At 56.9% G+C, this 23,895-nt stretch overlaps 1 protein-coding gene across 1 annotated transcript in view; it reads right to left on the bottom strand.

Moving 5' to 3' along the window:
* Positions 1 to 301: 301 nt before the first annotated feature.
* Positions 302 to 23,895, bottom strand: part of EFNB1 (ephrin B1) — a 50,186-nt gene continuing 26,592 nt past the window's right edge. The window contains exons 2-5 of the mRNA XM_018070819.3: positions 21,127 to 21,404; positions 6,866 to 6,958; positions 5,832 to 5,960; positions 302 to 4,861 (exon numbers count right to left, since the gene is read on the bottom strand). Coding sequence (XP_017926308.1) covers positions 4,473 to 4,861; positions 5,832 to 5,960; positions 6,866 to 6,958; positions 21,127 to 21,400 — 885 coding nt within the window. The 5' untranslated portion in view covers positions 21,401 to 21,404 and the 3' untranslated portion in view covers positions 302 to 4,472. The remainder of the gene's footprint in view (positions 4,862 to 5,831; positions 5,961 to 6,865; positions 6,959 to 21,126; positions 21,405 to 23,895) is intronic.

Consider the following 23,895-nt stretch of genomic DNA (forward strand, 5'->3'; position numbering starts at 1 on the left):
ATTTGGGCTAGAAAAGACCTTTAAGATCACTGAGTCCAACCGTATCCACTGAGTACCCAACCATATCCATCCACATCCACTCCTAAAACCATTGAGTCCATCCAACCCTGAGTCCACGCTGCAAATATCGGACAAAAAACTCCAAACTTTGCTGCTGACCAAACCAAACCCAATAGATCCCTCCAGGACATGCCAGTGAGGATCTGCACCAGCCAACTCTTCCCAGTTCTCTTCAGCCCAGGCTGTGGCTGTTCAAAACACAACCTGGGGCAGGAAAAAAGCACACAGGAGACAGCCGAGATTCCATAGGAAAAAAACCCTTTTATTTAACAATATATCAGGTTCCATCACGGCTCCATGGAGTTCAGCTGCCACAGAGCTGGTTACCGATGCCGATGATATGCTACTGGGAGGGAGAGCTGGGAGAAGGTGAAAGGAATCAAACCGAGGAACATGACACGAAGAAAGAAAATCTGTGGTGCCAGGGAGCACGGCCGAGGGGATCCCGGCACCACCGGAGCCCCACCGGGAGCCCAGGAGGATCAACCAGCGCGGGGATGCCGAGGCCTGATCCGGGATGTGCCCCTGCCCGGGAGCAGCCGCTCCCCGAGGAGGTGCTGGCACAGAGGGGCCTCGTTCCCTCCGTGCCCGGCATCCCAAACCATTCCTGCATGACCAAAGCCCCATCCCGTGTGCCCCACACGGGCACCGGCCGCATCCGGGCTCCAAGCCCACATCACCTCTCGGCTAACGGCAGCGGAGGATGGACAAGGGAACCGGCAGCCCGGATGCTCCGGTGAGGCCGTGGCACAGGGCTGGGCAGCAGCCCTGCGGCTGGTTGATCGTGGGGACAGTCCCCCCTCGGGACACGGGACGGATGTGACGCTGTGGGATGTGGACGTGGTCACAGCTCTGAAATGTGGGAGCGTGGTGCGGATGTGCTGGTGTGAGGCACTGCTGGGATGCAGGGAGGGACGTCCATCCCTGCTCCAGTGCCTCTGGATCCTCCAAGGACCCCTCTGCCAATATAATGCAGATCCCAGTCCAGCTCCTGTGAGCCACTGGGAGGACTGGGAGCTCTCAGCTGCCTTCCGGCTGCCCACAGGGAAGTGCCAGGCATGCCGGTGACACCAGAGGTGGCTCTGGTGGGCACGGCCACCTCCCTGTGGGCAGGGACCCAAGGTGGGCAGGGCTGAGGAGGAACAACCCAGCCCAGGCACCAAGCAGAGACGAGGCTACGGTGTGCTGGCAGTTGGCAGATGGAAAACAGGGATAGTTAGGAAAGGAATCTGCATCAGGAGCAGCTCCACAGGCCTGGAAAAGCAGAGCAGGATCTCAGGATGTTGCACTGAGTTCTGCATCCCCAGGTTGGGTTTTTTTTGGTTAAAGATAAATAAGGAGATAAATTTGATGCTCCTTTAGGTCACCGTGTGTCATCGAGTCTCTGCCTGTGCCCAGGTCGGGGCTCAAAGCTCTGCCCGGAACCAGGGCAGCCAGAAACTCACTGGGAATGAGCCAGGTCTGACCTGGAAACAATGGAATAGAATCCCAGACTCCCAGTTTCCCTCTCTGCTTGGAGCCCATCCGTTCCCGCATTATATTGAGGGCACAGCCCCCCAGTGCCGCCCCCCAGCAGCCCCCACACCAGCACAGCCCGTGGGCTCCAGCGCTGAGCACTATGACAATGTTTTACACCCGTTCTCGTGGTTAAAATTTCTTTTTTTTTCTTTTTTTTTTTTTTTTTTTTTAAGTTCTCATTTTGTTTTTCTAAGAAAAAGCAACCAGAAAATAATTCGGAGTTTATACAAAACATCTTTACATTATTTCTTCCAAAAAAGACTAGTATTTACACAAACAAAACGGGGAGGAAACAAAAAAAAATTAAAAAAAAAAAAAAAAAAAAAAAAAAAAAAAAGAAAAAAGAAAAAATCAACCAAACTTCAATACTTTCCATGAAAAGAACCCGAGGGACACACTCTGATCCAGGACCCAGCAGCCTGAGGTGCTCGACAAAAACCAAGAGTTCTGATTTCACCCTTTCTTCACATATTTACAAGGTTTTCCAGCTGTTCCCAGCAGGAGCTGGACTGATGGGGACGTCAGCTGGGGATGGCCACTGTGGGAAGCCACCAGCACTGTCAGATCACTTTTGGTACAACCCGTGGCCAGATTCCGTCCCATCATCTGCAAAACCAAACCAAAACTACATTGTCCCTCTCCTGCCCCTCCACTCCGGCCGCTGCTCCCAAGGGATTCCACTGTCACTGTCACCGCTGCCACCACCGCCCAGCCAGGGCTCTGCCACTTTGGGAACCACAGGCCGAGGTTTGGCAGACGGGAAAAGGAAAGGGGGATTTTTTTAAGACACAATTTTCTGGGATTTCCAAGAGCAGATCCCATTCCCCAGCAGGGAATGAATGGAGTGTCCTGGTGGGGATGGTTCTCGGGCCAGGGTGGGCAGCACTGGCACGGATGCCATGGAAAAGAGAGGGACGGAAGGTGCTACGTGGGGAAAAGCAGTGGGGGAACAGGGAGAGGGGCAGGGCAGGGAGGAGCACCCACTGCAGCTCATCCCTCCCTAGGGAAGCAGCTGGTTTGGGGCCCTGGAAACCAAATCACCTCGGGATGCTGAGGGCAGGAGGAGAGCTGGGACACCCTGCTCCGCTCCAGCCCGAATTCCTGCCTTAGAACACCACAAACCCAACAATGTGACACCCCAGGATGCTCCCATCCCGCTGGGGGCCAAACCCCAGTGCAGCACCCGAGCCACCAGAACCCCCGAGTCACCGGACACCCCGAGCCATCGGGACCCCTGTCCCTGCTCTGCCCCCCCACCCCTGCCCACTCCTCGTCAAGGCACTTTAGCAGAGCAGCTCCCTCGCTCTTTGGGCACTTCCTAACACGGGATTTGGGGCCCTGGGGACAGGTGGGAACAGCCCAGGCGGAGCAGCCCTGCTGGCCCCACTCCTGCTCCCTGAGCAAAAGCAGCTACTGCTGGAAGGAAAAGAAAGTGAGGAAGGGGGGACAGCCAGAGGACAGGTGGGTGACAGGGCACAGCCAGCTCCACCATGCCCACTGGCATTGGCCACAGCGCCAGCAGGTCCTCCCAGGAAGAGGAAGCAGGGAATGATCCCACCAGAAAAGCTCAACCCTGTCCAGTTTTAGGCAGGAGATGGGCAAGGCAAGGGTGGGGGAGCCCGGGCTGTGGGACCCCGAGGAGGTGGCAGGACAAGGACACTCCTGTGCCAGGAGCAGGGTGGGGGGACAGGCATGGCAAAGGCTGGTCCCCAAAGCAGGTCTCACCAAGGGGCATGGAAAAGCCTTTGGCTCAGCTCCCAACCAAGTCAAGCCTGGTACTCCAGACTCCTGGGGGGCTTCCAGCCCCAAGTGCCGGCCTCCTCCTGATACCTCCGGCATGAGCTGTGGGTCGGGAACATTTGTTTTCCAGTTTTCCCTTCCAAGGACAACCTCCCACAGCATGCCCAGCTTGGGGGTTCTGCAGCTACCCCTGCCACCCCCTACTTTGCTTCCAGCAGGCTCAGCTCCAGCCCAATGGAAACCCAAAGGCTTTTCTCCACAGTGGGATGCTCCGGAGGGGTCGGGAAGGGCTGCCGGGCCACAGCTGCTCCGCACGGGGCAGGAGCCCCGGCCCCTCACGCACTGAATGCTTGAGACAGGGTGTAGATAGAATATTTTTTTTTCTTTCTTTCTTTTTATAAAGAGACTAAAACAAGAGTCAACAGCTACGAACACAAAGGTTTCCAGGGGCAGCGGCGGGAGCGGGACGTGCCCCGGGGCCGGGGGGACGGCGTGCTGGAAGGAGGCGATGGCGTGTGCCCGAAGGCGGCGGGCCGGAGTCCCGCCCGGAATTCACAAAAATAAAAATGTTACAAAAAAATTAAAATAATTATAATAATAATAATAGTAGTAGTAGTAAATCGGGTTTGCCAGCTTCCTCCCTGCACAGTTGTCTGCATCTTGGCACCGTGGCAAAGCTTCCTCCTCCTCCTCCTCCTCATCCCCCCGCGGCCGCTTGCTGCTCCTCGGACATGGCCCCGGCGTCGCTCCAGGCTCCCGACCCCCGCGGCGCCGGCACACGGCCACTTCGGCAAGGACGAGGGAAAATCCAGAACCGAAAAGGGGAGGTGGAGTCTCCGGGTTTGCCAGCGGTGTCCCGAGCACGGAAAGGCACGGCGCCTGCCCCCACGGCCGGCCACAGTCTGGAGAAGAAGAGGAGGAGGCTGAAGGCTCACCCTCGAGTCTCGGGATTACAAAAGCTGAGAACTACAAAACTAAATACAAAGGGGAGAATCAGCACGTGAGCGTGAGCCATCCGCTCCCCGGCGCAGCCCCGGCGCTGCCCCGCCGTGCCGGGGGGTCGTTTCGCTTCCTCCCTCCGGCGCCAGCCCGGGCGGGCGGCCCCCGCGCCCGGCGCTCCCGCGCTCCTGCATCGGCCGTTCCCAGGCTGCTCCTCACACCTTGTAGTAAATGTTGGCTGGGCTCTGCGGGGGCATCTCCTGCACGATGTAGACGGGGTGCCCGTAGTCCCCGCTCACCTTCTCGTAGTGCGGGCAGTAGTTGTTCTCTGTAGTCCGTAAGGGGATGATGATGTCGCTGGGCTCCGAGCCCGCGTTCCCACTGCATTTCGGGCTGGCCAAGGTGCTGAGGGACAAGGCTGCGGCTCGCTGCTGCGTGTGCTTCCGGTGCCGCTTGCGGATCTTGATCAGGAGCACGACGAGGAAGATGATGATGAGGATGAAGATGACGCAGCCGGCACCGATGGCCGCGAACACGGCCACCTTGGAGCTCAGGAAGCCATCGCTGGGACCTTGGGTCTCCTGGCCATCCTGGTTGACAGAGCCTGCAAGGCAAAGGGAGAGGGGATTCAGACCCTGCCAGGTAGCCAATTCTGTGCTCTGTCCGTGCATGGATCACATATCTGGAGCAGGTGGATGAGTCGTCCATTGGACCCCTCTCTGCCCCCCAAACATAGCACAACATCCGTGCCTCCAGGGAGGGGAGCAGACCCCTCACCACCTTCCCACCCCAGTCAAACCAACACATCTCTGGGAAGGACTGGGCAGGACCCTGAGTATCCGCAGGGAGGGGAATCATGTGTCCTCTCCCTCACTCCACATCACTGCTCCCACTTTCCATCTGCCACTCTATGGAGCAGAGCATTGCTCGTGTCCAGGTGACCATCAGCCTGCACCCTGGGAGCCCTTGCTCTCCAAAACCAACCTGGATGTCCTGGTGAAAGTGGGCCCTGACACCCGGAGCCCTCTAATATCCAATTATTGACCCCAGGGCCAGGGCAGCCACAGCTCCTGAGTGGGAGCTGATCCAGGTGGGAAGAAAAAAACAACTCGTCCCTGCTCTGTCTTGTTTCATTTTGCTCTCAGCAGGGTCAGGAACTCAGGAAACCATCTTCAAAGGGCTCTCACATGGACTCAGCTCACAAACCCAAGGACCTCACCTCCTCCAAGCACTCTCAGATGCACAGTGAGGAACAGATGGGCAGCGAGGAGGAGGAGGAGGAAGAAGAGTGCTGAAACAGCACTTCCCTGCAAAGCTCCTGCCAGGAGCTGGGATAACAAACCCAAGCTGCTCCACACCACAGTCAGGCTGTGCCAGGCCTGAGGGTCCCTGGGCTGGGGCAGGAGCTGCTGTGAGCAGCAGGGATGGCAGAGACGGGTACAATGCTCATGGGAAACCCATCCAGATCCTTGATCCAGAGAGTCTGGTATCCCTGAGATCCATGCAACAAGGCCAGCATCCTCCAGCTGTAAGACAGAGCCCCATCCCTCTGCAGGGGTCCCTGGGAAACCCACCCGGCTTGCCGGGCTCCTCCACCGCCGGGATCTTGCTGCGCGGGCTCTGCGTGACCATCTTCACCGTGTCGTCCGACTCCTTGCTCGGCCGACTCGTCGTCAGCTGCTCTGGGATCACCGCGTTCGGATCTGGGAATGGGGAGGGGAGGGATGGATGAGAAACCTCAATTCAACCTGAATGGTAGCAGCTTGTTCTGCCCCTAAAGAACAACTGCCCCTAAATCCTGGCTGCTCCCACAGGGCACAGGAGTGATGGGAGATGCTGAGAGCAACCGAGCAAGGCTGAGCTGCTCCAGGGCTTGTGGGAAGCAGGTCCCCACCCTAATTCCCTGGTTTTCTCTTTTCGGAGCTCCTGTGCGTGGGCTGGGGCAGGTTTCTTGCTCGGGCAGGGGGAGGAAGGGAAGGGCAGGCAGGAGGCCAAGGCTGCAGCACAGCTTTGCCTGTTTATTATAAATATTGGCCCCAACGTGCAAACACAATAATGAGAAGCAGAATCGGGAGCTGTGCATCTGAGTCGGGGCCGAAACGAGCCCGGGGCATGGCTGGGGCTGGGAGGCAGCTCAGCATGGGGAGCAGGAGCTCCAGGAGAAGAGCCCATGGTGATACCCCTGGTGTCCCACTGCCACCAGTGACAGCTGAGAGCTGCCAAGCCCAATCTCTGACCCCTGCCCAGCTCCAACCCCTCCTCGGATACCCGGGAAGTCACGAGGGCACTGCCTGTGCCAGCCCCTCCCCAAGGCACTCGCACAGCTCGTGGGTTCCATGCCAAGTTCGCTTCCCACTGGGACACGGACCACGAGGTGACCGGGAACAATCACTCCCTTTGAATCCCAGTGCTCTGCACATGTGTGATATTGGCAAGAGAAAAAAGGGAGGAGAAAAGATCCTAAAAATGGAATTCTGCTGAACTAACCCGGGCTCCCGGGAGCAGCTGGTGTGGCCTCAGCTTCCCTGGAATCCTGAACCACCCCCAGAGCAGCACAGGGACCCCAGCTGAGGGGCAGCAGGAGACCCCAGGGCGCGGCAGGACTCACCCTGCCCCACTTTCATGACAATCTTCATGGAGCGCGTCTGGCAGACCCCTCCTTCCCGGTTCTCCAGGCCATCCAGCGTCCCATTGGAAGTGGCTGCAAGAAAAGAGAGGGAATGTTATAGGAAGTTCCTGGGAGAACAGGCGGGCAGGCACCCACTGTCCCCTGGCACCACTGTGCAGGTCCGATTCTCCATGGGCACCACCAGGCAGGTCCCCGCTGTCCCCTGGCACTGCCAGGCAGGTCCCTGTTGTCCCCTGGCACTGCCAGGCAGGTCCCTGCTGTCCCTAGTCATGTCCCCGCTGTCTTCTGGCACTGCCAGGTCCCAGTTCCCCCCCAGCACCTCCCACCTGAACCCACATTACAGCCACATTTTCACACCCCAGTCTGGAGCCCACTGAATTCCCAGCTCCTGCCCCTTCAAAGCTGCCTGCAGCAGTGAGGACGTGATCCCTCCAGCTTCCCCTCACTGCCACATCCACACAAGTGAGCCATTCTCCCTGCCTGCACCCTCCTCCCCCTTTAATTCCTGGATAATTTCCTTTGCTCCTGGTGCAGAATGGGAACACTTGCATATGCACAGTTTAAATTATACATCTCTAATTACACCCTGTGCCTCGGTGAAGAATGTAAACTCAGAGCCCCAGTGGGCTCCAGGGGCTCTAATTGCAGGGCAGAAGTCACTTAAATTCACATTAACTTTTCGCTGGAGCCGGCACAGATTCTGAAGCCTTTGGATCCTGCGGGAGCGCAGGGAACCGCACAGCTCCTGCTGCCATCCCGCAGGGAACAGCCCCACCCTCCAGCCCTCTCCCCACAGTGGGGAAAGCTCAGGGCAGGGGGGACAGGAGAGATCAAAAACCCAAACCAGGAGATTGCAGAATTAAGCACCTAAAGGGCAGATTCTGCTGACCACACTCAAAAATCTGGTTTTTGACCCCAAAAGGGCCCTGGACACGGACGCTGTGCCAGGTGTGGAGCAGCGCTGGCACACAGCCAGCCCTGCCCAGGGATCACAATGGTTCCCAAACTGGCACCTCCATCCATCGTGGCATCCCAGTGCTCCACCAAATCCAAGCACAGGGATTTATTCACCCAGGGAAGCAACAAAACCCAGGCAGAGCTCAGCAAAGGCGTCGGGAATGCGATGCGACGGAGAATCACGGAGCTACGGGGATAGTTTTCCAGACACAAGGCAGGACTTGGCCGGCACGGCGCAGCCAACACCTACCCAAGCCTCAACACCAAAGCTCAGCCCCGGGGTTTCAGGTTCCCTGCACAGCCCAATTCCTGCCTCCATCCTGCAAAAACGGGAGTGTGGGAGGGCAGGTGTCCAGTGGAAATTTGGGATGAATCCATTGGACCCTGCTGGGTGTCAGTGAGGGGATAGGAAGAGGCTGGAGTACAGAGCAAGGTCATCCTTCCTCACTCCCCTTCCCACAACAGGACCCTCGGGTGTCTCCATGAGCCTCCACCCTGGGTTACTCCAGAAAGCACATCCAGATCCCGCTGGGAAGCAGTTCCAAGTCCATCAGCTCTTTCCAAACACCTCTGTGCAATCCAGGCTCTCATCTGAAGCACCAGTAAATGTTTTACTAATCACAAAGTCCTTGGGCCGAGTTCTCTCCTCTCCCACGGCCCCTGGGATGGAGCTGTGCATCCAGGCAGCTGGGATCCGCTGGCGGGTGATCCGACGGGAGCACTGTCAGCACAAATCCCCACACAAACGCCTGGGAATGCGGAGGAAGGCCCCCAACAGCCCGCTCAGGCTCTTCAGAATCCAACCAGGAGGGGCCTGACCTCAGACTCCCCATAAAAACATCTCGGGGAGAGAACGCCAGCAGAGAGTACAACAGCTCAGTTGTCCCAGGCCAGAGGCACTGGTCTGGGGGTGAAATAAGTGGATACATCCCAGCTCACAGCACTGAAGCTGCTCCATGAACAGCTTCCCACCTTCCCAGCTCCATGTCACAGGTTGCTCCATGTCAAAGAGGTTCATCCATTCGGGGAGAACGGGGCATTCTGTAAAAACCAGGCTCTGCGAGGCCACATGAGTCTTGTTTATAAATAATTACCTAATTATATCAAAACGAGGTACAGACAAATCGTGGCTCAAGTGTGGAAGCCAGGAGATCCCACAAAGGCAGCAGTGACAGGAGACAGCAGTTCCTCCAAATAACTACAGAGACGCTGTGTCTGGATACAACAAAAACATTAAAGGTCCAAAGAGGACAGAGGGAGCAGCTGGAGTCACAGGGACGGAAGCTGAAGCCACAGGGATGGCAGCTGGAGCCACAGGGATGGACAAAGGGACACAGCTGAGCATCTTCCTTCCCGCCCCACACACAGGACTTGGGCACGAAGGTTCTTCTTGTTCTGCTCGTGTTAATGATGAGGGAGAAAGTAGCTTTGAGAGGGAACCACCTGGAAAAACTAAGCAGTTGCTTGAGGTAATGTAAAAAGGAGCAGCTAGAAGGGCAAAACACTTGTAAAACCCACAGTGATGGTCTTGGAATGGCCTCTGGAAACAAGGACATGCTGCCACGCTCCATATAAATCCACAATGGGGCAGAGCAAAGCTGGATGCTCCACACGGCTGGCTGGGCTTCCAAAAGTCAAAATTCCAAAATCCATCCCAATGGTGAAGAGTCCAATGGCTGGTGGGTTTGATATGAACACGCAGGACAGAGGGATGTGCTGAGCAGCAGGTCCAGCAGGGCAGGGGCTGTGGCTGGGGGTCCCCAAGGACCCAGAGGTGAAGGCTCCTCCAGCGTGGTTCCCTGTGAAGTTCAGCCATGGAGAGCTGGTCCTCCCACTCTGTTTCCTGCTCTCCCAGTGGAAGAAGCCCGAGCAGAAGGCTCCAGGATCAGGTCAGCCCAGGTCCAGTGAAGACATGGGATCCAGGAGGCACTCGATGGATTCCCGTAGTGCCTGTGCCACTCGTTCAGGGTGAGCGCAGGTGACACCCCCAGTCCTCAGCTGCCCATGGAATCCAGTGTCAGCAAACCCACAGGAACACTGGGGGAAAAGGTTAAATCCACAGGCACAGCAGCAGCTGCAGGAGAGGTGGGAGAGCCCTGAGCTGGAGAGAGGAGCTGCAGGGAGGCAGCAGGAGGCAGAGCTGTGACACCACGGAGGGACCAGGCAGGGAGTTGGGAATACCCAGGCAATAGGAAATGGCAGGTCTCAAACAACACTGTCACCTCCACTCACCACAGGAGCGAGGCTCGATCCAGCTCCAGTGACAATGAGTGTACAGGAGCATTTTCCAGCCCTGTTACACTCTGGAGGGATTCACGGGTTGGCTGTAGGGCTGGGAGAGCAAAAACAACCTCTGGCCAGGTGACTTCCACTGAGAGCAAGGCCTCTCCCAGCCCCCAGAGCCATCAGATGCCTTTCCCTAATGGAGCATTAAGCCCCTCTGGTGAGTGATGAGGATTTACCAGTGATACCATTAACCATGTAATTGCTTGTCAATTTAGAGATGCTCAGCCACCATGGAAGCACAGACAGGACCTCCACTCCTGGCATTCCTCACACCAAGTCCAGCCTCATGACACACACCAGGAGCCAGGATAGATGACTGAGAGCCCCCACAACCTCTTAGTCCCATCTCCAAGCAGGCGATGGCATGTGCTCTTGCATCTCACTGCTTCCCCACACCAGCACTCAGTGTTACCAAAGCTTTTCTTCTTCCCCTCAAAATATTTCAGAGGAGAACTCGGGTTTTGGCAGATGGGAGACGCTGGAAGTAATACCTGGCAGGAGATGAAGGCAAGGGTCTCTTAAATGGTCAGCCTTGGATAGAGCGAGATGTTTGGTTTCTCTCCTGGATTCCCTCTAGCAGGGCTGCGTTATGATTTGGGCCCCAAAGCACAATTAATGTGCTGAGACTGTAGCGAATCCAAGTCTCTTTCCTTTTATTGCTCTTAATCACTCTTCCATCTGTGCACCACAGCCCTGCTCCAGACCCAGCCAGGCACGGTGTGGCCGCAGCCCGGACGCCTCCCCCAAGCCCCCCTTACCTCCAGACCTGCATAAGGTTCGTGTTTCCATCACTTTAGGTGAGGTGACTGCATCCCACCGGTGCCCCGCAGCCTGACCCCAATCCCAACAGAGCTGAGGGACCAATCCTGGCAAGGGGCAGCTGGTGCAGAGCAGCCTTGACTCAGCCAAGACACTCGTGCCAGGCTGAAAGACCCTCCTGGCACAGGTGAAGACCTTATGGGTCACCCTGGAGATATGTCTCACACATCTCCAGTGTGCTCCAACACCGCCACAGATCCTTGCAGGAATCCACAAACACTCTACTTAAAATAAAAATCCATCTCCTGCCACCTCCCCTCTCCTCCGGGTTCTTCAAGTTGTTTTATGTCCCTTGGTGCTGACACAGAGGTGCTGCACTGGCGCCCAATCCATCACGGGCACCGAGCTCCCTCCTCCCCCATCCCAGCCAGGGCTGGCACCCCAGGGGACACGGAGCCACTTCCAGGTCACCGAGCAGAGGCTGCACACAAACTGCTTGGGGCCTCCAGAGAGCACGGCTTGGTTACAGCCCCTTCTCCTCCTCCTCCTCCTCCCTGGCAGCAGGGACACGCAGCCCCCACTCACGGCATCCCGTTATTATTTGTATTAATATCACTATCACTGCTACTTCCTCACTGCCCTGCTGTGGGGAGATGAGCCCCCCATTTCATGCACATGCCCCCACCCCACACACCTCCCCCCACCCTGCACACATCTCCCCAGCCCTTTCCATGAGCTCCAGCACATTGGCTGGGGGGTTTGCCAGGCCTGGGGCAGGGGCTGTGTGGGGGGAGCCCACCCCACGCTGTCAAGCTGCCAGCGGGGCCGGCAGCAGCTTTCCAGCCTTCCAGCCTTCCCGAGGCAGCTGCGCCGGGAAGGGGCCCTCCGGCCCCCGAAACGTGTGTTTGAGCCAGCCCGGCCCTGTCCTGTCCCCGCTCGGCACAGAAGGTGCAAGGCTTGGGTTTCACACACCCTCCTGCCAGCTCCAGAGCTGCTCCAGAGCTGCTCCAGCCGCCCGGTCCAGCATGGAAAGAGGAGGCTGCTCCTCGAGCACCGCTGACCCCAGGAGTGGCCCCATTGCTCACTGACCTGGCATCAGGGGCACTGCCGGCCCATGCAGCCAGCACCAGTGCCATGGAGCCAACCGGGATCGTTCTGTCCCTCCCCATCTGTACTGGGAAGGTGAGGGAGCCCATCCCTGCAGTCACTCTGCAGACAGCCAGTGGAGCCCTGGGAATCTGGACATCCCAGCCCACACTCCTGCTCCAGCAAACACAGTGGGAAAATCCCCAGTTCAAACGCACTGCTGGAAATGGGAATGAAAATCGTCACAGAGGGTCTGGCAGGGATGGGGTTCCTCTCCCCCTGTCCAAGGCCAGCACCCCCAAAATCAAATTAAAAGGTTAAATTAGCCCCAATCTTTATAGGGAGTGGAGGGACACGCACAGTGCAGGGCTGGCAGTGTCAGCCAGTGACAGGGGAAAGAAGAAGGGAGGAGAACACACACCACACTCATCCTCACCTGCTACAGCTCCACTCTCTCAACATACTTTCCTGGGGCAAAGGGAGAACAACAGCAAACACTTTCACTTAAGTGAAAACCTAATTTCCCATTAAATCAGCTTTCTGGTGGAAAATTATAACCAACCCTAATTAGTATCATAATTAAGAGTCACTGTTATATTGCAGGGAACCTCATCCAGGCCGAAAAGCACATCTTGGCTGCAAGACCACAGCTTGCTGACTCTCTCACAGGCCCTTAAGCAGCAGCACTGCAAGCTGTCCATGTGGATGAGCCGTGGAAGCATCATCCATTTCTGCCCTGCTCCCTGCCCAGCACAGGGGGAACATGGTACTAAATAAACCCTTTGTCTCCAGGTCTATCCACCCCTTCCACAAAAACTACGTGTTGCTGGAAGAGGAAGATGATTTGTGCAGATTCTGTGGTCGCCCCAAGCAACTGGTTACAGGTCAGGAAGAAAGTGCCACGTAATTCCCCACCTGATGCTCTGCCAGAGTCATTTGTGGGCCCCGCTGGGAGCAGGAGGGGAGGAAAGCACTTATTGCCTTTTAACAGGGTGTAAATCTCTCCTGTTAGGTAGGAAAACATCTGCAAGATGACTCAGAAATCCCTTGGGAAGGGGATGGGGATGGACAGTGCCATCCTTAACGCCAGCTCCTCCCCACATGGAGCCAACGCTGCCCCCAAGACCACTAAGGGCTCCATCCTCGCTCCAGTGGCTCAGAGAAAACTCCAGGTTATCAGGGATGGAGAGGCTGATTCATGTGCAAATGTTCTGGAAGCTCCAGCTGCCTGGAGGAGGTGCCCTGCAGCAGGCAGGCACAGGAGCTCTGGGAGGAAACCCCACTGCAATTAAAGGCAAACTTTGCATAAGCATCAGGAACCTGCTGGAAGTGGGGAGGTGACATGGGTGCAACTCCTGGCCCAGAGATGCAAATAATCCCATGGCTGGGAGAGGAGCCAGCCCAGGCACTGCTTCTGCTGTGGTCATGCACCCACAGGAGCCCAGCTTGGAGCAGGATCACCCTTGGCTCCCAGTGCTTCACCCCACAACAGCTGGAGCAGGAGCTCACTGATCCACTGCTCCCAGGGAGCACACATGGCAGGACCCCAGGCTGGTCTCAGCCCTCTGCTCCAGGATACCAGCAAGGCACCAAACGGTCTCCAGCAACACCCTGAGCTGCAGGATTTAGACATTTCCAGTACATGCCAAATAAGCCCCTGATTATCCAGACAAGGACTTGCCCTCTTGCTGAGTAATGGTGGAGGAAGGGGCCTCTCTGGCCCCCAACTTGGGGAAGATCCCACTGCAGAGGGGGGAGCAGCTGTGCCCTGATCCTGCTGCTCCTGCAGCCGCCTCTCCCTGAGCTGTGTAACCCCTGCTCTGCACTGCCAGGGGGGATCAAAGAGCACAGCCATTACACAGCAGCAAGAAAACCAGCAGTCTCAGGGCAAAGAGGCTTGGAATGGAGAGTGACACCAATCCACTCTGGAAAGGTGAGATGCCAGAGGTGCCTCACACCGCTGGGCAGCCCTGCCTGCACGGCTGGTCTGGTCCAGAGGTGGACAAACACAGATCTTTAGAAATTAGGCATGGAAAAGGACCCAGTACACACTGTCATGGACCCTTCCACACCAGGTTAGAGCTGTAGTGGTCCCTACAAGCCTCTTCCCCGCACTTTGGCAGCTACGGGAGCAGTAGAGTGCAATGGGGATCCCAGGGGAAAAGCCCGGGGAGAGGGTCTGGAAGAAGAAGTGGTTATTTTAAAAAACATGCCAAGGAAGTAGCTGCCTGCACTTATCCATGCACAAATCTCCTGGACGCACCAGTATGCCAGGATTTGTTTCAATTCCTTGTCGAGCTGATGGCTGCTTCTGCCTTGAGAGTCTCTTAATTAAAGTTTAATCCAGAAGGAGCCACGTTATCTCTCTTTCGTGTCATGGAGGAAGCCCTCAGAAGTGACCACTGATGAAGAGCCAGATCCACGAATGCCTGTGCAGCTGCAGCTCCAGGAGAAGCCCTGGGATCTCCATGTCCTCCTGCTGCAGATGTGCTGGGGGAGCAGGGGTTGCAAGGGGAGGATGAGGAAGGGGAAGAGAGGATGCACCACAAAAACTACAGGGCTGCTTTGCTGTGGGCCCCCCACCACAGCTGCTGAGGGAGCACTTCTGGGGGGACAGGCAGATTCCCAATGTCCCAGGAGTGGGGGCAGAGCAGGATCAGGCAGGTGATGCAGGGGGAGATGTCACTTCTTCACTGCCATCACCCCTGCACTTCACTACTGCTTGTCACTCTGTTTTCAGGAGCACTGAGGAGTTAAACACGTTTTATTTTCTACTAATGGGTCGTGACAGTGCCAAAGAGACACTCTTGAAAATCGTTTCTGGTGGGGAACAGCATCCTGGGATGCAGGGAGCCCAATTTCCTGGGCAGACACAACCCAGTGGCCATCTCCAAAAGCCTTGGCTGTGCCAGGGCTGCGGGCAGGGCCAGGCTGCCCAGCAGCCAGGGAGTTAAGCGGGCACCGGGACCCCCGGCCGGGTGTTTGTGGCAGGCAGGGCCCCCCGGCCCCAGAGCAGATCAAAGCACAGGGAATTTACCTCCCGGCCGGGTGCAGGACACCGGCCCTTTTGGAGGGGGCTTTTCATCCCTATTAGGGCCATGAAAGGCTGAGCCATGAGATCAGCTGCCAGGGGCTGTCCGGGGACAGTGCTGAGCCGAAAAGGTCAGGAGGGAGGAGGAGAAGAGAAAAGAGGCAGAGGCTTAAGGGACAGGGCTCAACAAAATCGCATTTACTGTGGTCACGGTCTTCAGACAAGGCTCCAAGACAAGGAACCGCATGTTGTCTAAGGGCCATTATTTGGGTTTGACATGTCCAGAGCCCGGCTTTGAAGTCGGGAGTGGGACACGTTAGAGATCCACCGGCTCCCACGCGGCATCTCCCGCAGGAGAGGGTCCCACCCACCCTCTGCCATCAGCTCTCAGCAGGACAGGGACAGAGAGCAAAGCCCCAAAATCAGATGGATGCCACCAGCCTTTGCTTGGCCCAGGTATGTGACAGGTATGGCCAAGGACTTGGCACGCATTTGGGGGAAGAATGAGGAAACCGGTTAATTGGGTTTTTATCAGCAGAAGTTCACAGCTCCCATCATGGCATCAAACAGCACTTGGGCTTTCAACTCACCTCCACCAAACAAGTTGTGGGATGGAAGATGAGGAGCACATGAAAGTGGCCACATTCAAATGCAATCAGCAAAGAGCTGGCAGGCTGACAACCCCCCCAGGCACAGCCCCCATCCCAAGGAACCAGGGAGGAAATTATCAAATCCCAAGGAAGGAGTTCCAGCGGCCCCGCAGACACACGCTGGCACCAGCTAAAGGCTTCCCAAACCAACGGAAGCTGGAGGAGCACAGCCAGAAAGGCAAGTATGGCAACGTGTCCCAAAAAATTCCAAGGGAGGAAGGATGATCCTGGCAGCTGGAGTCCATAGGTGACCCCTCTCTCCACACTGAAAACGCTGACGTAGCGCGGCCCAGGGACGAAGCCGCGTTGCAGCGGCAGCGCTGGTTTACAACAAATAACTCTTGCCAGGTTAAGACTAATTGCATCTAAAAACAGAAATGCAAGACAAGGGGTTTAACGCAACCCTCGGTAATACATCCGCTCCCGCCGGATCCCGCTGCCAAAAAGCGTTAGATTGGATTACGGATGTTATTACATCAAAAATGGATTGAAGGGCTTAAAGACTCCCAATAAACAGCAAACGCATTGGATTTATGGGGAAACATCTACCAGGGCCTCGCTTTTACTTCAGCATTGTCATCAAACAAGGCCTTTGTGCTTTAAAGAGGCTCAGGGGAGAGGTGAGACACTGCAGCCTTGCCAGGGGCTTGCCAGAGGGACAAGTGAGAGATCCAACCTGGAAGAACACCTTGGCACTGCTCACCACATCTGCAAACAGCTGCCTGGAGAGCACCGAAAGGCTGATCAAGGTTTGTCTGGCGGTCTCCATCATCCCACACCCCACTGAACACAGAAGGGGCTTCCAGGACCACCAACAACCCCAAAACCAAACAGAGAACGAACTGGGGAACCGAGTCCGAGGATGGAGCAAGTGCAAGGCTGAAGAACACACCACCAGGTATGTCCCTGCCAGAGCACAGAGGCACCAGCACAGCTGGGCACCACTAACACCCCTCACAGACCTGACTGAGCTGAAGATCATGGAATCATGAAATGGTTTGCATTGGAAGGGACCTTAAAGATCATTCTGTTCCATCCCCCTGCCATGGGCAAGGACACCTCCCACTAGACCAGGTTGCTTCAAGCCCCATCCAATCTGGCCTTGGACACTTCCAGGATAGGGCATTCCAGAGATGGGCTCAGTGACCTTTAAAAGTTCCTTCCAATCCAAACTATTCTTTGATTCTCTGATCCAGAGCTTTGACATGGCAGGGAGCCACACCGGGAGCTCCTTCTCACACCGCCCTGCTGCCAGGACATGGGGATTAATGGATCTCTATCCAGGCACCTCATTACCAGAGATAGTGAAACTGGAGCAAGTTCAAAGAGGAGCAGCAAACGCAATTAGGAGCCGGAGTGAATTAGGAGGGGAGGTGCAGGGAGCTGAACCTGCAGGGCTGGCTGAGCCCTGGCGGGGCCGGAGCTGCCCACGAGCATCCCGGGAGCACAGGCACCAGGGAGAGGGAAGGTCACTCCAGTGGGACACAGACTGCCATGGAAACAAGGAAAATCACCAGAAATCCACAAAACCAAGGCTGAGGAGAAAGGTTGGTATGGCCACACTCTCACACATGTGGCAGGGGACCTGCAGGCCCAAAGCAGGACCCCCACCCCACCTCTAGACAATATCTTCCCAGAAGAGTCCTCAGTTTCCCCCTTCCTGTGTCCTTTTGCTCCTGCCAGCCCAAAATGCAATTGAACAGATAATTTTGAAGCACTGGGATACATTCCTCCCTCCCATTTCAGCCATTCACAAGCCACCAGCCTCTCCACCAGCTCTGCAGGGACAGAAGGCGGAGGAATCACGTGCCTGCCTTGATCAGGATGCTGTGAATGATCCAAACCTCACTGCTGGCCAGGGAATGGCAGGAGAACCTGCATCTACACACCAGTCTGCAAGTACAAACCACCCCGGAGTCCCCATGGATGCTCCCAGCAGCCTGCCCATGGCTTTGTGTTTGGCCCAGGAACCAGTGAAAAGACTTCCCTTTGGGGAAAAAAGCAAAACTTCCTTCCTGTTGGACCTCGCCTTCCTACCTCCCACACAGCACAGCAGGAGTAACCGCCCGGAGAGCCACCAGCACACACTTCCCTCTGTCTGCCCATGGTGCAGGATGGTTTTGTAGGGAGGGGATGGGATGCCAGGGACAGGGAATCCCACCCAGGCACCAAAAGCAGGCAGGGAAGCACCTGGGAGACCAGGGATGGAAGAAATCACAGCCTGTCATGGAGAAGAACACCCAATTCCCAAATTCCCAGCTCCTCTGCCCTCTCAGCACCCCACCCTGGGGATGGTGCCTAGATCCTGCTGGAGCCTCACGGTCCCCCCGAGCCTCTGCATTCACCATGGACCTGCAGGCAGGAGATGCCACATCTTGTTCTTTATGGAAAGGCTTAGGAAGAAGCATCACCTTCCCCTGCCCAGCCTCTGGAGCAAAGATGCTTTCAAGGAAAGCCTGGAGCTGGCGTGGAGGGGGCCGGTGCGAGGCTCCGGAGAGGACAGGGACAGGGAATGTCGGCTTTCAAAAGCCTTTTCATTGCTAAGCCCAGGGCTGGGGCCGTGTCCCTCCGTGATAAAAGTGTCCCTAAACAAGGCTTGGCATATCCAAAGCGAGGGCGAGGAGCAGCCCTGAATGGGAGGGACCCTGGGAAGCCCCCGGCTCCCGTGGGCAGGTTTTCCAGCGGCACACGTCCTGCTCCCCTCGGCTTCAGTGGCGCTTCCCCGGCTTAGAAATGAAAAGGAAGGAAAAAACCCTTTGTGTGTCCAGGCAAAGCTTGGGGAGAGGGAGGGGGGAAAAAATGGGGGGACAAAAAAAAGACAACACGTGGGTGGTCTGCTCGGGAGACTTTTGACTTTGTTTTTTTGGCTATTTTATTTCTTGGCAGAAAGAACTCCTGGGGCTGCTCGGCAGAGGGTATGGCCAGATCACAGGAGCATCCTCAGCCCACCCAGGGGCCAAAGTTCAGCTGGCAGCTCCCAGCTCTGAGGGGTTTCGCATCAAAGCACGGAGGAGTCAAGAGAAATTAAAGTCAGAAACGGTCCAAGGAAGGGGCAGAGGGCAGTGCCGGCCCCCCGAGGGGAGGGGGGACACCCCACAGGGATGCTCCGAGCACCCCGCTCGCTGCTTCCCTAGACAGCCTGAAACTGGGAAATAGAGGATAAATAGGATTTTATGTTAAAAAAATGAGCTTAAAAGGCTCAGCCAAACATCCGACAGGACGCAGAGCCAGGATTTTGTAAACTGTGCTATGCCGGCTTTACAAAATCCAGGCTGTGCATCCCGTCGGATCCACAGCGAGCCAGAGCCAGAGCCGGTCACCTGCAGTGCCCCAGGTGTGCCGGCAGCGTTGGAGGGGAGCTGGCACCGACCCAGAGCCACGGGGGCCCTTGGGGAGCCACGTTTGGAGTCGGCAACACACTGTCAGCTGCTTGTGAAAACGCCTCCGAAAGCTCCAGGAGGTTGATTTTCACTTGAGTTTTTGTGTGAAATGAAAAATAGCTCCTCAAAATTTGGCTAATTCAGAGGCTGGTAAATCCCTCTGCCCCCACTTTCCTGGACTTGGATGACATATGAGGGATCTCACGTTTCTTCTTCCCAGTGCTTTGCTCCACTTCTGAGCTTGTTTTGGGGAACATATTTGTCTTTGAGGGCTCTTTACAGCTTGAAGGTCCCATGGGATGTAGCTCAGAGGACCCCTTCTTTCAGCCCTCGTTAGTTTGATGACCCTATGAATGCTTGAACTTGACCTCCAAACACAGAGAAGCCACTGACCAAGTGCTTCAAGATGTTTGCCTGACCCAAGGCTGTGATTTTGGCCCCTCTTTGCCCTCTTTGCCCACTGCGAGCAAAGCTTGTGTTGAATCAAGCCTTTCATCAGCTGAGGGACCACAAAGGGCTGAACTTTGGCATCCCAGGGCCATCCAGCTGGTGCCAAATATGGGGAGGAAATGGGAGTCTGCATGGCAGTTGTGCCAGGGCTTTTGGCATCCCAAACCCATCTCTGCGGTGCCCAGGCTGGAATCAGGGCTTCCTGCATCCCTGATGGCTGCAGAGCTGGTGTTCCCTGAGTGACAGGTGATAGATGTCCCCAGGCTGGCACAGGGATGGTGACCATCACCCCGGGAGAGTCCAGCCCCGCAGTGACTCAGCCCATGGTCGCTGCCAGCACTGCATTGTGCCAAGCCGGCTCAGTGGGTTGTTGTGCCAGGTCCTCCCCACTGTCACCTCTCCTGTTAGCAACACCTTCCTGTCTGACTATCCAGGAGCCACTCTGGCATCTCCATGGCCAAGCAGGGAGCAGAACCACCACTCCCAACCCACTCAGTCACATGTTATGAAGCACTAAGAACCATTTCCCATGACAGAACTGAGGGGGGCTCAGGGCTGTCCTGCCTGGCTGGGCCTGGCTGCTTCCTCTGCATCAGGTTTATTCCCAGCTACTCTGCAGCACAACTCCAGCCCCGGCTGGGCTGGTGGGGGATGTCCACACCGGCAGCCTCACCACAACACCGCGCTATGGCAGAGCCCCTCCTGCCCCCAGCTCTTGCACGGCCTTCGCCGGCCCCCTCCCGCAGATTCCAGGCTTAAAAAATACCCTGTTTACGGGGGGAAAGCGGTCGGCTCCCCCGGCCGGCGCTCGCTCCCACGCGGGCGGCTGACCCCTGTGCCGGCTGCTCGCCGGTGAGCCCATGGCACGTGACATGAGGGAGCCGAGCCACGGCCACCGTGCCCTTTGCATGCACGGAGCCAGGCGGGAACAACCAGGCTGAGCAGGACGGGAGGGGAGGAAGAGTGAGCTGGCAGCACTGCCTGGACATGGCCGAGCTCCCCAGCGTCCTCCTCCATCCACACCAGAGCCAGCACAGGCAGATACACCCCTGTGCAATGGTCCCCTACATGCACAAACAACAGGCCCCAAGAAAATTCCAATGTCCTTCACTCTCCCCTCCATAAAAAGCACTAAGACACAAAAGGGACAGGCCAACGTGCAGAATTCTGCAGCCATCTGGATCACAGCACACACTGCACACCACTGGCACTTCCCGCTGCCGGAGCTGCTCTTGGAGGCAGCACCCACGGACAAGGACAAGCATCTCCTTGGACACCATTCCTCTTTCTCCCAAGCAAAGTCCTGCAAATGACCTGTAATGCCTCCAGCAAAGATGGCAGCAAAATATAAGCTCCAGGCATGACAGTGCTCCAGACACACAGAGCCAACCCCGCCTGGGGACATGTTCCTGCTCCTGGCCACAAGCGGGGCAGGGACAGCAGAGCAGCCAGACACGGACCGGTGACCCCACTCAGCCAGTGACACATTCCTCCCCCTGCTCCCATCCAGTGGGACATATTTTCCGTACGTGTCAGCTCTTTGCACCGGCCAAGTCACACACAAGTGCCTGGCGACACTGTCCAGGCGCCCGCAGCCCTCCCGAGCCAGGGTCGGCGGTGAGGAGGAGGAGGGCGACTCACATGTGATGAAGTAATCCTGCTGCCGCTTGAACTCCAGGCCCATGTAGTTGGGGCTGAACTCCTGGAACTTGATGGTGAAGCGGATCTCCTGCTCGGGCCGGTTGCACGTCACCAGCACGTTGGGGTCCATGACGGTGCTGCAGGCATCTGCCTGCTCCTTCCTCACCAGGTACAGCTTGTAGTACTCGTAAGGCTTGGACGGCTCCGCCTTGGGGCAGATAATGTCCAGTTTATCCCCAATCTCCGGGTAGATGACCAGCCCCTTCCCAGTCATGAATCTGAAAGAGAGGAGGGTGAGAGGTTACCACATGCTGGAGCAGGAGCCACACCAGCCCATCCCACCCCACTCACAACATTTATTTTGTGCTTCAACTCTGCTGCTTCCCCTCTACAAGACAGTTGACACCAGAATTAAGTTCTCCTCTTCCCTCCCCATCCCAGCATATAACAGAGCCAGTGTGGGCTCCCTCCAACAAAACCAGAGCTGGCTTGGGTCAGTCCAACTCGCCAGCCATGAAAGGGCGGGCACCCTTCCCAGCCCCAAGCCTGGCATCCAACAGGGAATGGAGTCTTCCCACAAAGGGCTGAGGAGCAAGCGGGCTGGAGACGCCGTGGCTCTGCCCGACGGCCAGGCAAGGAGCTTCCTGCAGGGACAGGCAATAATTAGGCACAGGGAGAAGTCCTGACAATGGGGCGCAGGGAGGGATCTCTTCCACGCCCCGGCTCCCCAAGGAATTCCTGTCCTTAAATGGAAGGGAGGGAAGCATCCTGCAGGACAACTTCTGCCTCACCAGGCTCAACGGCGTGCCCAGGAGCGTGGGAGGACCGGATGGAGAGGAGCAAGGAGGGAGGAAAGCTATTCGGGGCTGGAAGGCAGGGCATTGGGAAGGGAAGGAAGGCAAGATGCTGATAATTAGCATTCGGATCTCGTTATGGTGGGGCAAGGCTCTGATTAGGTTTTTCCAGCATGAAGGAGAGGATTAGGGCAGCAAGGAGGGAAGCAGCAGATCATCTACTTTGATGTAGGCAACAAGCGTTCCTGATGGGAGATAAGGTGGGAATGGATGTTCCTGCAGAGTTATCTCTGCTGCAACTCCCTCATGTAATCTGGGCATGGCAAAAACCAAAGCAAGTGTTTTGGCTGCACGGTCACGCTTCCCCTTCCGCTCTCGGACACGGCCCATCCCTGTCCCAGTCCATCCTGGCGGTTGGATGGGGTCCGGGACACCTTCTGCCCCCAGCCAGCTGCTCCAGTTGGAGCTGCAGGCTCCATGGAAGGAAGATCAAACACACAAAACCAACCTGCTCCGTGGCTCCAGTACAAGTCTTAGCAAGAAGCCACGGAGCTGGAAGCAGCAGCAGGCCTCTGGCTGCGGGAGCCCCACAGATCCACATGCCAGGCTGGGAGCTGGCAGGCGGAGCCAGAGCCCACGCACCCCCAATGCCCTTGGCACGGGCTCCGGAGCTCGGTGCCAGCTCGGTAGCAGCGGGACAGACACACAGACATCATGTGCACCTTGCTGCCAGATCAGACGGGCAGCCGGGGTGCCCGCCCTTTCCCAGCCCAGGAGAGTTGGCACAGGGATGGTGGGTACGGTCCCATGGAGCTGGATTCAGGCAGGTTATCCGCCCATCCTCCCTGCGCGGCTGCAGCTCTGCCTCCACCATATCAGCCCCAGCAGTATCCAAAGCAGCTGCACAACGGGGCATCAGGCACAGGGAGATGGTCGGGATCATCCCAACCCTGGCACCGCCAGTACAGCAGGGCTTTGGCCTCAGTAGGTTTGGGAAGTGATTAAGTTTTACACAAGTCATGATTCTGGCAGAAGGTGACCATGAGAGAGTTGGGAAGTCGACCCCTGAAGGGCTTTCAGGGATGCAGGTGGGATGCTGACCGTGGTGCCAGCACGGCACAGTCCAGCTCCATCCGCGGCACTACCGGCAGGTAAGCCAGGCTTCGCTTCACACTACCAAGTAGGTCACCTGGCCGGTGGCCAGCACGGGCTTCCAAAGCGATAAAGGCTTCCCCACCCATGGCCGGAGCCCTGACGCAAGGCCGGAGCGGGGCAGGAGCAGGGAGCAGCCCCTGCCCCTCCCTCCCGGCCGCAGACACGCAGTGCAAGTGAACACTTGCACGCTCGCCCCGGGTTCCCACCCCGAGAGGCAGCTGGATCCCACACTCCACGGCTGGGCTGAGTCAGAAGCTTCCTGGCACAGGATTCTGGAGTGACTCAAGCTCCCTCCTCCAGCCCCTGCCAGCTCCCTCCTGCCCAGAAGATGCCAAACAGGAAGCCACAAACAAGTCAAGCAGATGTCTTGCACCGCCGGAGCAGGAGGAGAAAGCTGCTATCCACCCTCATCTCCATACCAGGAGGACCTATTACACCTCCATGGCCAAAACCTTGGCCAACACCTGCAAACCAACCGGTCCCCACGACACCAGCCTATTGGGATGGGGCCAAGCAGATTTTTAAACAGGGGAGGGGCCATGAAGCAGCTGGGGCAGCTGAGAACATCCCAGCACCACATCCTGCTGGCACCTCCTCATCTGAGGAACTCCAGGACCAGGGCCTACGTTTGGTTTATTTGTTTAAAGGATAAAACAAGGCGAGTCCCTGCCATGACCGCTCAGTCCCAGCTCCAGAAGCACATGGTTTCAGCCTGGAAATTAGCCCAGGAACATCTTCCAGATCTCCTACGTCAAGCAAGACAGAGCCACCTCACCATGCACGGGGCTTTTGAGGTGCTACCTCTGACTGCTTCTCTCTG

The sequence above is a fragment of the Manacus vitellinus genome, unplaced genomic scaffold (assembly GCF_001715985.3).
Source record: "Manacus vitellinus isolate BGI_N305 unplaced genomic scaffold, ASM171598v3 scaffold_19_pilon, whole genome shotgun sequence".
Classification (NCBI taxonomy): domain Eukaryota; kingdom Metazoa; phylum Chordata; class Aves; order Passeriformes; family Pipridae; genus Manacus; species Manacus vitellinus.